At 43.9% G+C, this 15,156-nt stretch overlaps 1 protein-coding gene across 3 annotated transcripts; it reads left to right on the top strand.

The window, feature by feature from the left end:
- The first annotated feature begins 573 nt into the window (after positions 1–573).
- Positions 574–14,888, top strand: zc3h4 (zinc finger CCCH-type containing 4). Of its 3 annotated transcripts, none has more exons than XM_005932620.3 (14): positions 574–2,091; positions 5,422–5,713; positions 5,806–5,910; positions 6,017–6,221; positions 6,590–6,741; positions 7,025–7,118; positions 7,545–7,678; positions 7,786–7,899; positions 8,216–8,327; positions 8,841–8,950; positions 9,144–9,616; positions 10,068–10,390; positions 10,492–10,740; positions 10,972–14,888. In XM_005932620.3, exons 2-14 carry the CDS (start codon positions 5,474–5,476, stop codon positions 12,669–12,671), a joined length of 4,011 nt encoding a protein of 1,336 aa, XP_005932682.1. In that variant the 5' UTR covers positions 574–2,091; positions 5,422–5,473; the 3' UTR covers positions 12,672–14,888. The 3 variants fall into 3 exon arrangements, with proteins under 3 accessions (XP_005932682.1, XP_042080799.1, XP_014192393.1); XM_042224865.1 differs by having other exon boundaries at positions 575–898; positions 10,071–10,390; XM_014336907.2 differs by having other exon boundaries at positions 575–898.
- Positions 14,889–15,156: the final 268 nt, after the last annotated feature.

Genomic DNA, 15,156 nt, shown 5'->3' with positions numbered 1-15,156 from the left:
ACATATACATATATCGCCGTGCTGCGATTTAGCGTATGCATTGGTCACTGAGCCCTTAAATTTTAAACTTGAAAGCGTACGTAATTAAGTAAGTTTCAGCTTTGTCACGTAACTGTGCAGGAGATTGGGGCAGAGTTTTCCCTGGGTATTGCCTTAAAATCAGACTGCCCGCAGAGTGTCGAGAATTTAAGAACATATTGAACCTTTGTGTTATAATGACCCTAACAAGTACGAGGCCACGGGAGAAAATGGGATGTAGAATGACCAATCTTTTTATTCACTAACACGAAATATTATACGAAAGATAATACAGCGACCTAAGAATAAAATACAGTGAATGAAATTGACTTCAAGCCAACGTAAATAACAGGGAGAAATACATCGATCTAGTACGAACATTAAAAAAATATATACGTTTCGAAATCGTTAATAATCGAATAAGATTACTTGGGGGAGACGGTTTACCTGCAAGTCAATATCCAGGCCACATTTTACCCTGCAAATTTGCCATTCGTTGATTTCCGTGAGGAGCGTACGCTATTCGTCATGATGTCACTCTCGGGAAGGCCAGCCCCTTTTCTCCTTGGAGAAGACGGTCGGCCATTTTAGGTTCATCAGTCGTCATTTCACATCGCTACAGTAGGACGGAGAACGTCAGGACTCAATATTTCTCTTACAACTGTAGTGGAGAATTGCCTACTATGAACTGAAACTCTTCCTAAAATCAAAACAATTAGATCCTAGTGTGAAGTGACGCATAAGCCAGTAGTTTCCAGTGTCGAGTTGTAATTTTTTGCACCTCAATGTAGCTAGAGGAAATGGCTGTGGAAAGCATGACTGTCCATCCAAACTCCCCAACTACCAACCACGAACACAACAGTCTCCTGACTGACGAAAGGTCGAGTAATTCTACAGTCATATTTAAATGAAATTATTTATTTGTCCTGTGCTTTTACACAAAAAGCCCGGGGTTTCTTTTTCCTTTTTTTCTGTCAGAGGGATTAAATTCGCCTTTTCTGGAAAACGAGTACAGAGGTAACGCCATGTTGATACGACAACGCCAACTGGGAGGCCAAAAAAACTTCTGGGATAACGCTGTTCCCTGTGTTTTATTTACGTTTATCACAATCAACGAGCAATCGACTCGAGCCAGCCTGTCTCAAGGAAAAGAGATGAGGTTGAAACGGCTGATAAATCATACTTTAAGCGACCATACTTAACAATTCGACGATTGATCACGGCGCCTTGGTTAACTAATCACCCTCTCTTAAAAAACTTAACTAATTAGTTCAATTAATCGTGTGTGTTTGGTATCAGTAGCGATCACAGCGGTAAAAGGAAAAAACAAACAAACATTAAACTGGTGGGTTTTTTTGCTAACGGTGAGGCCTACTCAGGCTAGCAGCGTTAGCATGTTAGCTGGTGTTACTAACGTATGCTGTTGGCAACAACAGAGAAAGGCTAAGCTAAGGGCTAATACTTATGTTGACTGTGATTTTTAAGGTCGTCGATATTTCTAATGGCTGCTGTTTTTTAAGTAGCCAAACTTTAAGTTATTTGATCACTATCGTCGATTATTATCGGTTCAAATGCATATGTGCCGTTGGCGGAGCGTAGCGCTTAATTGCACCCTTGGCGTTACGCACTTAAAATTGTCATCGTCTCATTAATTGTAAATAACTCAAATAAGAAAAACCCTTTAGCTCCCCTTATGAACGCCCTCAAACATTTAAGTTTAATTGTCGTTAAATTTAGATTTTTTTTTTCGTTTTACTGTAGTTATGGATGTATTTTAACTAACATGCCATTTTTATTCACAGTCGTGCCCACACTGACTCGTCCCCAACATCCCCCCGAAGTCCCCCCACCTCCCCCAAAAAGTGTAAAACGTCTGCAAAGCATCCCAAAAGTGTTTAAAGTCAAACACAAAAGTTCCCTTCTCCACTGTCCCCAGTTGGCAAAATTTGCTGTACCCGGTTGGTCCCCCACTTTCCAATCCCCACAAACTCCCACTTAGTGTCCCCGAAAGTTTAGCGAGAAGCTTTATTTTTTTGTTGTTTTGAGTGCAAAATGTGAAGAAAGCCCGTCACAGTAAGTATTCCCCATTTTAAATGTGGCCCTTTGTGCTTATAGAGTTAAGTTATGGAGTCGAATATTGAGCTAATAATGTGCCATAATGCATGGTAAACCATTTGATCCGGAATAATCATGTGCTCTGCTAAACCTAAGCTGTCTGGTAGGAGGTTTGTTTGGAGATTTTACACTTTGGATATAAATGGAAACTGTCTGGTGTAACTAACATGGCGAACTGATCATGCACAGGACTGGTCTTTATTGTGCTCAGCTTACAAATAACAAAGTAAATAACAGTTTTTCCTCTCCACAGCTCTGTACAGCTAAGCTTGTTTTGGTAGTATAGAGTAAGCTTGAATGGGGTTTGCTGTTTTATGTTATTCCCTAAATTAGGAAGCAGCAGGTGATATGTGTGTGTATGGGGGTATTTCAGAATTGCAGGGGGGGCAACAGCTTGTGCCCATAGCGATTCCCAGCCACCCCCTATTCACAACAACCTGCCTCCACAATACAGCCAAATCCCTGTGCTATGAAAGGGAGCGCTCCTTTGTAACAGGTCTGTGCAATCATGCCAGTCATAAAGTAGGGGACTGAGTTTGTGGTGTTTGATTAAAAGCTGATAGCTTTTTTAGGACAAATCATCTTATAGAGTCTGTTAAAGTGTTTTAGATAATATGTCAAAAATGGACTGGACTGGGTTAGTTGGTATCTGATACTGCGTGTCTTTTTACATATTTCCAGAGAGAATAAGTGTAGTTTAATTCTGGCTCATGGTCCCGAGTACCAAATATGAAGACAGATTTTGTAGTTTATTCTGGATTGTGTCTTGTGAGCCATTAGCAGATAACTGATTTTTTTTTTCTGGCAGTGAATCCAGGTTTTGTGAGCCCATTTTTAATAAAAGTGAGACTTTACTAGGTCATCTGTGGATATCTTTGCACTCTAAAACCTAAAAATCAGTCAAATCTGGAACAGCTACTAATGAAAGATGACCTTTGTACTCCTTGAAGCAGTCCCTTGGCAGGCTACATCTTGGTAGCAGCCAGGGTTTGTGGTGGAAGTTGGACTTTGCTGTAGACAGTTTTCATTCTTTAAGCTAACGTGTTTGTGGCATTCTCTCTTTTTTTAATAATATATTTGCTGTTTTGAGGGGAGAAATTGGGCTCTGATGATTAAGGCTGATTAATTTGCTTCCCCTGAGAAAGCCGGTGAGCTGAGGATGTGGTGCAGACTACACGTACAGTGGAGTTGACATTTTGCCTCAAAAGCAGATCAGCTGTCTTCCACCACCTGCTCCATCTTAGCTCACTGTGGGCTCAGAGGAGGACAAAACCTGCCTTTGAGAGTCTGATACTGAATGGCAGTAGTCTTCTCAGTGAATCAGTTAACTCCTGTTCACATCATCCAGAGCTCAGACCTCTCTCTGACTGCTGGACACAGTGCTTGTCAGCCTACTTTGGGTGTTGGCCTTTAGGGAGGTACTAATATTTTTTCTTTTCTTTGTTACTAACATTTTTGTGTCAACATTTTATGACGTGTGTCTTGCACAGTTTTGACGTAACAGAGCGCCACAGGGTTTTTCTTTTCCTTTTGTGGGCTGGCCCAGAAGTTGGCATCGATCTGGCTCCCTCAGCTAAAAGCCAGTAGGAAGTTTCCACGGGCTTCTAGATTGTGGCAGGAAATGTGCTCTGTGGGAAATAAAAGTTTATGATAAATACATATTTTGTTCGGCAATTTAATCTGAGATTAAGACCCATTACTGCAACACTCTGTTGCAAGTTCTTGTTGTTGTTTTGAGAGATGGCCAAACATAAACACGTTAAAGTACTCAACCTTCTCTGAGGTAGTCCTCAGTAACAGCAGACATCAAACAGCAGGAACTGTCTGTTTATTTTTTTTTCTACACCAGATGGATGTCCTTCATATTAGAAGTTAAAATACATTAAAAAAAAAAAAAGGCCTTATAGGGTATTTTTTACCCTGGCAGTGTTCCAGCTGTGGTGGCTAAAATCTGTCTGCGTACAGACAAAAACACAAACACTTGGCATATTGCGCAGACTTCCTTTGTGGTTACTTCTGCTGCTGTAGGAGTGATGATTGCATTTTATCTGTGTATGATAACACACGCACAGAGGCTCACGAGGTGAAAACACACCAGTATTGCTGTCGTGAGTGTTAATAATAGGAGCACAGTATTACATATACACATGACCTAATTTGAAGTCTGAAATTGTTCGTGCTCGTCACGTTATGAGATTAAATCCAAAGGGAAGGTGTTGATGCTTTCTGGAAGCTGTGTAGACGATGTAGAAAGTTCGCCTTGAATACACAGTATTTTAGTTCACCATTCAGCGTGTTTTTATCTATCCTTCTGTTTGGATGACCTAGATAATATGTCAATAAGCAGCTGTGCAGTCTAACCTCACTGCAGGAGCGTTTGAGTTTGTTTTTTAATCTTGAGTGCGATTATATAGCCCTCCCAGTGTATGCATAAAGTGTTGTGTTTGACATTTTAGTGTTTCCTTCACCTGGCTTATACGATTGAAAGGTCATCTTATTCTTATGGCAATCCCAGGTACTTATTATGTGCAGTCTTTACAGGAATGCATGTGTATACAAATACAAAATCATTAACTTTAACATCAACCTGCCATAGATTTCAAATTCTGCAGTTAAATTTACATTTACCCATCTAACGGTGTGACAGACGGTCCATCAGAATACACCGTATAACCTTGTAAATCTTCAGCATCAGAAATTTTCCTGGCAGAAAGTGGTACGTGCTACAGATTAATAGTCTCTTTTAGAATTATATACAACCATCAGCTCGTGTTTCATATCACAGTCACATGGCAGCAGTGTAAGCAGAGACCCCCAGACCCCCCCAGCCAGATCCTCCAGCTCTCCAAGGGGACACGGAGGGGTTCCTGAGCCAGTTGAGAGACATGATCTCTCCAGCATGTCCTGTATCTATCCCAGGGTCTCCTCTCAGCGGCATACCTAGGATACAAAAATACAACAAACAGTAAACAAGGATCTAGATTAATTTGACCGATAATTTTCTGAAAAGTCTGAAATCGCAACGGCTCAATCGGGAAAAAATGGCACCATCTATGATATTAGCAGCAGATTATGATCGATGACTCGTTCTTGAATTGTGCGTGTATCCCTGTATCTTCAATTTTCAAATTCGCCGAGCCTCTGTACTTGTTTTCGCCGATTTACCCCCAGCTGCGTGTATAAAGTCGTTCTTGCTTCCTCCTCTTTGTTTGTATAATTTTATTGTGCATTTATCTTTGTAAAATTTTGTGACCATAATATTAAAGATGGCTTTCTTTTCATATACAGGGCAGAAGATGGAGAGCTGGAGGAGGGTGAGTTGGAAGATGATGGGGGAGAAATGGAGGAGGAAGAAATAGCAGGAGGTGTGTCAGCAGTCGGTCCAGGTGGAGACGGTGAAGAAGTGGGTGGAGGTGAAGGAGGCCACGAAGGGTCGGCGGAGCGGCCTCGGCGAAGTAGGGAGCGCCACGCTAGCAGCGGTTCAGACGATGAGAGAGCCCACCGTCGTAAGAGGAAGCGGAAGAAGGAGCGGGAAAGAGAAAAGAGGAGGTCCAAGAAGAAACGCAAATCACGACATAAAGTAAGAATTGTAGTAAACGCAGAGATGAAAACACCCGTTTTCTGGCTTAACCCAAAAATATCAACTCTAACATTTGTCCCTTTTTCTCTCAGCGTCATGCGTCCTCGGATGATGACCACTCAGACTACAGTGATGAGTCTGACTACAGTCCCAGTGAGAAAAGGAAATATAGAGAGTACAGCCCCCAGTACGGTTCTGTAAGTCTGAAAAGAAAACTTTCCCAACACACATGTTACATGTGCATAATATAATGTGAACATTATGAAAGTATTCTCAGTTTATCAATGTCTTATCTCTCTCTAGTCTCGTGGGAGCTACGGTGGCTCAAAGAGGGGTGGTTACATGAAGATGGAGAAACAGGGTTACGGAGGTTACGATGACTACGAAGATGACAACTTTGAGGGAGAGGAAGATGAAGACATGGGGGATGACGACTACGATGACTTCACCAAGGAGCTCAACCAGTACCGAAAGGCCAAGGAGGGAGGAGGCGGCCGTGGTGGGCGAGGTAATTTCACGGCAGTTTGAAAAATAGACTCTTTAAACATATTCTGCTGTATGCTAAATATGTGCTCAGCTGACAAGTCAACACGGTTTCATAGCAAGACTGTACACGGAAAAATCAAACCTAAGATCCAACGTTGTGACAAGGCCGGCCGTCTTTTCTGGGGATGTTTTCAAACAAGGAAAGAGAAAAATGTATCACTGTGTTATCAAAGTTCACTATTTTACCTGCACCACAGTTGAATTTGCACTCGAGCATATTTGCATACATACACACAAGTTCTCTTATCAATACAAATTTCAGATAAGTTGCTGACAGGTGGAGTCCCACTTTTGTAGCTTATTCTCACTTCTCTCTTTGTCTTCGTGCAGGGGCCAGAGGTCGTATGAAGAACCACAGAGGCCGTGGATTAATGAGAGGAGGGAGGAGGGGAAGAGGAGGAGGCAGAGGAAGAGGAGGGCGAGGCGGAGGAGGAAAGATGGGAGGAGATGATGATGGAGACGGCTACGGAGATGAAATGGAGGTGAGGATTAGAGCTCAGAATAAAACCCATTGTCTTTTGCTTTGGTCAAAGTTTAGAAGGCAAAAATTTTTCCCTCCTACATTTCCTGTGTTTTGTGTGTGTGTGCAGTTGTTTAAATATACTGGAAGTGTGCCAGTAAACAAAGACCACACGGAGCAATAATTTACTTCAGAAAACGAGCCTGATCTGGCTTAGACAAACATACAACTTCTGTTCTATTTATATTTTCCTCCAAGTTCACGAAGAGTCAGTTAAATGACAATAATAATCCCCGTCCTTACAGTATGGAGATGATGACTACGACATGGGTGATGATGACTATGATGACTACTCGAAAGAGCTCAACCAGTACAAGAAGTCCAAAGACAGAGGCAGAGGTTTGTTTTTCGTCTCTTCCTTCCGTTTCCTTTTATTTAAATTTGACCTACGTTGTTTGTTTTTTCTTGTTTTCATATGTTATTGAGGTAATTGTGTGTGCACGTATTAAATATGGACAAAGACTCAAATAATGCCATCAGTGTATGTGCAAGTGTTTCTGTGAGCCAAAAACTGAGGTACCAGACTGTTCTAAACACTCAGTTTCAGTATTCCTTTTAAAATCTTTCATCCTGTTGATGTCATAGAAGCTAGATGTCCATACTATGGCACACAGTTTGTGAGGCCAATCAGCAGAAAGTTGCATTAAAGGGAGGGTTAAGGGAACTAAAATGGCTAAAACTAGGATTTATGCAAAATTAATGGGGAAATATATCCTTTTTTTTGCCCAAAAGTTCACTCACACTGTCTTTTGATTCCTCCACCAGGTGGTAAAGGGGGCCGCGGGCGAGGCAGAGGTAAAGGAGGGCGTGGCATGATTAGAGGAGCAAAGGGTCGAAACAGAGGGAGAGGAAGAGGAGACATGGGGAATGATGATGACAACGGAGACATGGACAACGGGGTAAAACTTTCATAATTATTATGAGCTCAGCCTAAAGCGCCCTGATCTGGTAACAAACTGGACAGTACAGCTAATTTGTATTTGCTTGTTGTGTGGGGTGGATTCAGGATGGTGTTGGAGGTGATGGACCGGGAATGGGGAGGAGGAATCAGAATGAAAAGCACCAGGACAAGAAAGGAAAGGCCATCTGCAAGTACTACATCGAGGGGAGATGCACTTGGGTAGGATGGCACAAATATCAATAATATGTATTATTAATGCTCTTTTATTGTATACATACAGTTAAGTTCACTTTTCAAAGTGCACATATACAAATTTTGTATTACATTCAACGTTTGGTGCCAGGAATCTATAGCTTAATGCAAATATTATAAAAGGCTTTATACTAATATAAACTCTTACAGCAGCATGTAATAACCACAGCTGCAAGATGCAGAGGAAATGTCTTCTGTGTTGTTTATTTTGGTCTACAAATTATCTGTTGGCTGCTGTCTCAGCCCTGACATCCATAACACACACTTTTTTCCCATACAACAGGGCGACCACTGTAACTTCAGCCATGACATTGAGCTGCCAAAGAAGAAGGAGTTGTGCAAGTTCTACATCACTGGATTCTGTGCCCGAGCTGACCACTGTCCTTACATGCATGATATCCTTTGCTGTTGACCACATGGAGAGCCTATTTATCAGTATAGATAAGGCAGTCTGGAGTTGTGGATCAGAACCAGTTTTTCCAATCAAATTAAACTTGAATCTCTGACTAGTATGTCAAGTTAAGAGTCAAGCTGGCAATATTTACCAGTATGAAGTTGCATAAGTGAAATCAATCCAGGGTTTACACCTGTTTATTCGGGCCACCAGGCCAAAGTTGACCCTTTGCTCGATATGTGCACCAGTGTTTTGTTTCAGGGTTTGTTTTTTAAAAGCTCCAATCGTTAAAATGACCATTTAGTTTTCATATTAGTTTTAACAACCATTAACACTATGAAGCAAAGATGAACTAGCAAATTGTTTTATCCAATAATCAGGGTAACTGATGTACTGCTGTATGTGAGGGAGGTTAATTATGATGCAGTGCTGTATCAGTCCTCGTACCCACTTTGTCTGATGTTGACACAGCTGATAATGTGACACGAGTGTTCCTCCTTGACTCCTGTGCTACGTGAATTCCCCTGTAAGCTGTTCCACACCACAGGGAAGTGTGTCAATGGTGACGAGTGTATGTTCTCCCACGAGGAACTCAATGATGATACTCGGGAGCTGCTTAACAAGGTAGGAACCTCCGACCTCGAAGACAGTCACCTCGTTTATTTTCTGTAAACTCTCACAATATTAAGTGTATATAAGTTAGATTTTTGTCACTCGCACAGTCTGCCAGTTTAAGTTGACAGACTGTTGTTTTTGTTTGCCTTCAGTTGTGTTTCTTTAAGATTCACCCAGCAGAGTATTTTTTTTGGTTTTGTAGATGCTGGCAGAGGATGCAGAAGCTGGAGCTGAGGACGAAAAAGAGGTGGAGGAGCTGAAGAAGCAAGGAATTAACCCGCTTCCTAAGCCCCCTCCTGGAGTCGGCCTCCTTCCAACCCCTCCCCGGCCCGTTCCTGTTGAAACCAACACAGGTGGTGTGGATTTTGCTGGGCCTCCAGCTGGTGACTTTGGGGGTCTTCCTGGACCTAATCAGGTGCCCATGGCTGTCAAAGGTCCCCCAGGACCAGGGCCTGTTCCTGTCCCTGGTCCCTGCATCGGTCCACCTGTCCACGGTCCTGATGGAAGTCCCTTCCAAGGTGGCCCGCCGAATCCCCCTGGCCTTCCTCCTCCTCCCCACATGGGTCCCCCACCTCCTGCTGGTGGAGGAGGAGGAGGCATGGGGAAGAAGATCCCCTCGTTGTTTGAGATTAAAGTTCAGCCCACAGGACAGCTGGCCCAGAAACTCGCAGTTAGGTAAGAGATCAGAAATGCAAAGAATTAAAGTGAGTATTTGTATAATCCGCATCCTGACTTTGTCTGTAAGAAGATCCAAGTTCTCAGTTTTTGGAATGTAGGAATACCGTCTGAGGTTTTTACTCTGAGAACTGAAAACGTTTTCTGAACATCTGTGAAACTGCGTTAAGGCTGAGAAGCAGCTGCTTAGATTCACAACAGCTCAAAGGTTCCTCCCAAAACCCGCGGGCCCTGAGTGTTGAGTAGACAAAGGATTTTCAGTGCAATAATTATTTTAGTGTTTGGTTATTGGTTTTGTCAGACTTCTAGGAAATGCACAACTAGCAGAGAGAATAATGTGTAACAGGAACTAGTATCTACATTTTTTAAATTAACTCTAAATAATTAAAAAAAATGTTTGCTTTGAGAGTCACTATCCGAATTCTAAAGCACACTCCCGCTTTTGTATTAGAAGCCAGGCCCCCAGTACCAACCAGGGTCAGACCCCAACACCTGGACCTCAAGGGCCCCCTGGTGCCCCTCCTCCAAGATTCCCTGCCCCTCCAGGTATGATGCCCCCTGACATGCAGAACATGGGCCCCAACCTTGGAATGAACCAGGGCCCTCCCAACATGGGACCCGGTGGACCACCAATGATGGGAGGATTTCCAACAGGAGAGGGCCCTCCACATGGAGGTGCTATGCCTCCAGGTCCTCCTCAGGGAGGAGGAAACTTCTACAATAACTTCTACAATCAGCAAGAGGGTATGAAGATGGAGGGTGTGGTTCAAGAAGGTGAGATCATTTTATACTAAATACCAAAATAGAGTTGGAGCAGCTTACTTCAAACAATAGTGGCTCTTAAACTTATGAGAATGTTGTCTGTTCCCTATCAGGTGACAGTTACCAGGGTTTTTCCGGTATGGACGAGAGAGGAGGCACAGGAACATTTGGAAATCAGTCAGGCAACCAGGAAGGCCCTGCTAATGGAGCCACAGCCAATCAGGGGGGGATTTCTGTGCCTGACTTTCTGCCACCTGCTCAGCGCGTCCTCTTCATGAGGATCCAACAGAAGCAGCAAGAGGAAGAGGAAAGAGCTCGCAGGATGGCTGAGGGAGGAGCAGAAAAAAGCAGAGACACTGAAGGTAGAGGGAACAGCACCTGCATCTGTGTATAAATGATTCCTGTGGCATAGTGAGATGTAGCATCCTTTGCAAGTATTCCTCTTTCCGTATGACTGTCTAAGAACAGGAGAAACCTGTAAAACCAAAGACTTAAGACTTAAAACCATTTTGTGTGTAACAGAAATGAGACGGAGGTGACCCTTTCAGTGATTGCTTAGAGTTGACCAAAATGTCAAATCCCTCTTTTCCTAGGTGACTCAGGGAACTGGTATTCTAGCGAGGATGAGGATGGCGGTGGGAGCGTGACTTCCATCCTGAAGACCCTCCGTCAGCAGACCCAGGCTCCTCAAAAATCTGACGTGCATCCGAGCGACCCACGCCTTGTGAAAGCCTCTCCTTCCCACCCTCCGGCTCGCCCAGCAGACCCCCGCTTAGCTCGGGATCCACGCTTGGCACGTGCTGCTGAGTCAGCTCAAATCTCTGACCCCACCCACTCCACACTCGCTCCATCGTCATCTGGACCACCTGCAGACCCCAGGCTAGCTAGGCTAGCTGCTGCTGCCTCAGCAGGATCTGCCTCCCATTCGCCTCCAGCTGCTAAGCCTGAACCTCCCCTGGTCTATAAGCCCCCTCCGCTCACGACCCCGGCAGTGGATGAGGAGGAGACTGAGCGGGTTCTACGGGACAAGCCCGTGCCGATTCCTCTGGATCCGCTCATGGGTATGGCTCTGAAAGACCCACGTTCCCAGTTGCAGCAGTTCAGCCACATCAAGAAGGATATTGTTCTTCACATGCCAGCATTCGCTAAAACCATCACCTGGTCTCCTGAAGATCTGCTTCCGCTCCCTATTCCCAAGCAGGACCTGCTTCCTCTACCCCCGGGCATCCCTCCCGTGTCCACCCTTGACTCACGTCTGTCCCGCGGTCAGCAGCAGCAGTTACACACGCCACTCACTCACTCGCAACCTCCTTCCGTACAGCCTCCTCCTTCCTTAGACGCCCCTGCTCCATCCTCCTCAGCTTCTACCCTCCCAGAATTTGAATTTCTGTCTCGCATCCTGAAGAATGTTAACTCCAGCACGTCCCAGACTCCTTCACCTCCTCATTTACCCACACCCCCTACCACTATGCCAGTTATGGGTCAACCTCAGTCCATGCCTGCAGCTTCTATAGAAAAGCCTGTTGACCCCCGTGTTGCCCGCAAAGTCCCCTCTGATCCCCGTCTCCAGCCACCGAAGTCGGCACTGAAGCAGCCATCAGAACCTGTGCCCCCTCCGTCCACATCTCCTGCACCAACATCTAGTTCTTCTCCACCTGCCATTGCTCCCTATGACCCACGGCTGCTCTCCTCAGTTGGGGCAGGGCGCAGTGTAGGGGCCGGGACACCAGGGGGTGCCAGTGTGCTGAGCAGCATTAGTCTGTATGACCCTCGGACTAACAAACCAGGCAGCCCTGGTACCAGCAGTGGCTCTAACAACTCTCCTAACTCAGCCAGCCAAACTGAGTCCAAACTCAGTGACCCCACAACGAGTAAACCTAAATCCAAGGAGCCCCTCTTTGTTCGGAAGTCTGCATTGGACCAACCTGAGCCAGAGAAAAGTACAGAGCAAGGCACGGATAGATACAACAGCTATAACAGGCCCCGGCCCAAACCTGCGCCCTCACCTAACTCCACAGCTCAGGGCGGGGCTGCTGCAGCTGGGGTGGCTGCAGCTGGAGGTCAGGGTGCTCCTGGATCTGCTGTAGACCAGGCGCCCGCAGGGGTCCATAACCTACCAGTATCCTCTTTATTTGGTGTTGTGAAGCAGGCTAGTAAGCCTGGCGGGACAAGCAGCCCCTTTGGGGGAAACAGCCCTGCACAGTCTGATCAGGCGGCCGCAGAGCAGGACAACGGCTCCCTGAAGGAAGTTTTCAAAGGCTTTGACCCCACAGCCTCTCCCTTCTGCCAGTGACACTGATCCTGGGACCCTGACGCCCCAGATGTGGCAGCTGGGTGTGGGTTGTTTCAGGTTTTTGGACACTGAAAATGTCAGTGCAAAGAGAAACGTGCACTGCGGCAACTGCCTGTAAGACGAGTTTTGATAAGATTGGCAGCAGACATATTACACACACACACCCAAACACAGTGTTTCAGATTCTATAAAAGACTCTCGGGTAGCGTTTAAAGTTTAAAGTGAAATCTCTATTTTAAACAGACTTATTGATGTATAAATAGATGTATTCTCTCATCTCAGTGCTTAATGAAAATGATTATCCTGACAACAGACACACATTTATATGGAATGAAACTTTAAGCATCACATGTGTTTAAATCTCCTTTTATTTAAGTTTCTCACATCCTTCTGTTTCATATTCCTTCTCTTCTTAAAGCTGATGTGCTCGTGTATATATGCATATTTTCTGGTTAGTTACAGATGGCTGTGCTCTTTGTAACAAATTAAAAGCTTTTTTTATATCTGATTTTCCCAACAATATATTGTTTATTTTTGGTGTTTCTTTAAACAGAATCAAGAGCACTGAGGCAACTTACTTTACACCTGTCAAAAACTAAATGCCCTCCACATCACTGCCTTTGCTTTCATCCACTGTCTTTGGCGTCACATCAAACTAAAGCATTTTTTTTTCTTTCCACGTTACTTTTTTTCTGCAGAAATGACTGAAATGGTCTTTATTCTACTTAAATGCTTTTTTAAGTATTTTTCTACTCCTTTGCACTGTCAGCTTGTGTCTCTGAGGCTTGTATTTATATTTTGAGTGGCTGTAACCCTTCAGGCTGTTCATGTACAGCTCCATTTCAGGTGTTTAGCTCTTACAGGTGACAGGCTCTTTAATCACTACACAACCGTTGAAGCCCCTAATTCTCACAGATTTTGCCTTTACTCCAGTCTTGTTGCTGTGAGGAGAAACAGACTTTCACTTGAACATTTATTTTTATCGGTTTGTGAATATGGAGAGCACTTAAGCTCTAGTTTCCGTAAAGCTTAAGGGGGCGTTAGGAAAAAGCAGGAAACAGGTTTAGCTGCTCAGACTGATGACTGACTCTGTCACTTCGCTCTCCAATGGCACATTTAGGTAGCGGTTAGTTATCCATTGAATCATGTCCTTTTATCTCTGCTGCCAAAACTGGTTTTGTCAAAGTTATTTCCATGTATTTCCTCCTAATTACATTTGAATTTGGACCACTGAATTAAAAGTCATCTACATCTCAGCGTTTAGTTTCTTTGTTTTATTAGCTGTTCTGAATAGAGAAGTTTGCCTTGCATTCTCAATTGAAACGCTTGGCTGGTGGCACCATGACAATCATAAACTACATTTGGACCTAAAATTCAGATGACTTGTACGTGTCGCACTCATCTGTGCTCCCTCCTGCTTTTCATCTGAACCATGCCAACCAAAATAAATGAAACAAACTAAAAAAAATGTTTGAAAAAGTGGACGTGTAATTGTGGAAATGTTCACGGTTTGGACTCGCAGCTTAGATGAGAGTGCAAGTCTTCTCTCCAGTACGTCTGCCGTAAACGCCATGAACTGTGTGAATTAGAAGTGAATCCAGCGTCTGAATTAGGGTGAGGGAAAGCGGTTGTTCCTGTTTGTTGTAAGGGGGGAGCGGTTTCATTGCCAGTCTCGTTGGCGAATCTGTACGTGAGCGGTCAGTTGTGGCGGGTTCAGATGTTTTTGACCTCCAGAAAGTGAAGATTGTACAACAGCTCTCAGGATCGTGTTCGTCCATCTTGTGTATAAACGTTTTAATTTATTTTTTATACTTGAGTAAATATACTTCCTCACTTGTAAATTTTGAGCTGAATCATTTTGTATGTCAGAGATTACCACTCACCTCAGTGGGGCGTCGGCGCGCTGCAGCAGTGTGAGGAGAGGAACGACGTTCACGTCTGGTTTTGTGTATGAAGATTCAGATAAGAAAAACTCACTATTATGTCGTCCTCCCTGCCAGTCCATTTAAAAGCCTGTCAGGAGGCTGAGTGTCAGCTATAGCAAGTGTGAAAGTTGTTTGTTTTTTCTTTTATGGATTTCTTTTTGTTTGGTTCCTTTTTTTCCTCACTATGTAAATTTGACCAGTATCCAGTTCCCGTCTTTGGAGGACTGGAGTTTTCTAACTGTACACTGTAGGTGAGGTTGTAAGTATTTAAATAAAATTAATACATGATCAACCAGTTTCAAGTATTTCCTGTGTTGTCAGTACCTCGGATGATTCATTTGACGCATTTTTGTTTTCTGTCAAAGTCTCTAAGTAATTCATTGAAGTCACGATTGTTCAGCCGGATGAAGGTTGTGAGCGCTGAGCTGTCTGCGTCTCCAGTCAAATCTGATTATCTAAAAACGCCCTTTGGCCTGCTTTTCAGATGTATTTTTCACAAGCAGGCTGTCAGTTTTTTTTTTATCTTGTTCTTTTATATATTTAGACCTGAACCGTGCAGT

This window comes from Haplochromis burtoni, unplaced genomic scaffold, assembly GCF_018398535.1.
Source record: "Haplochromis burtoni strain Fernald_Lab_line unplaced genomic scaffold, NCSU_Asbu1 Contig_153, whole genome shotgun sequence".
NCBI lineage: Eukaryota > Metazoa > Chordata > Actinopteri > Cichliformes > Cichlidae > Haplochromis > Haplochromis burtoni.
This window is presented reverse-complemented; position numbering and strand designations above follow the sequence as displayed.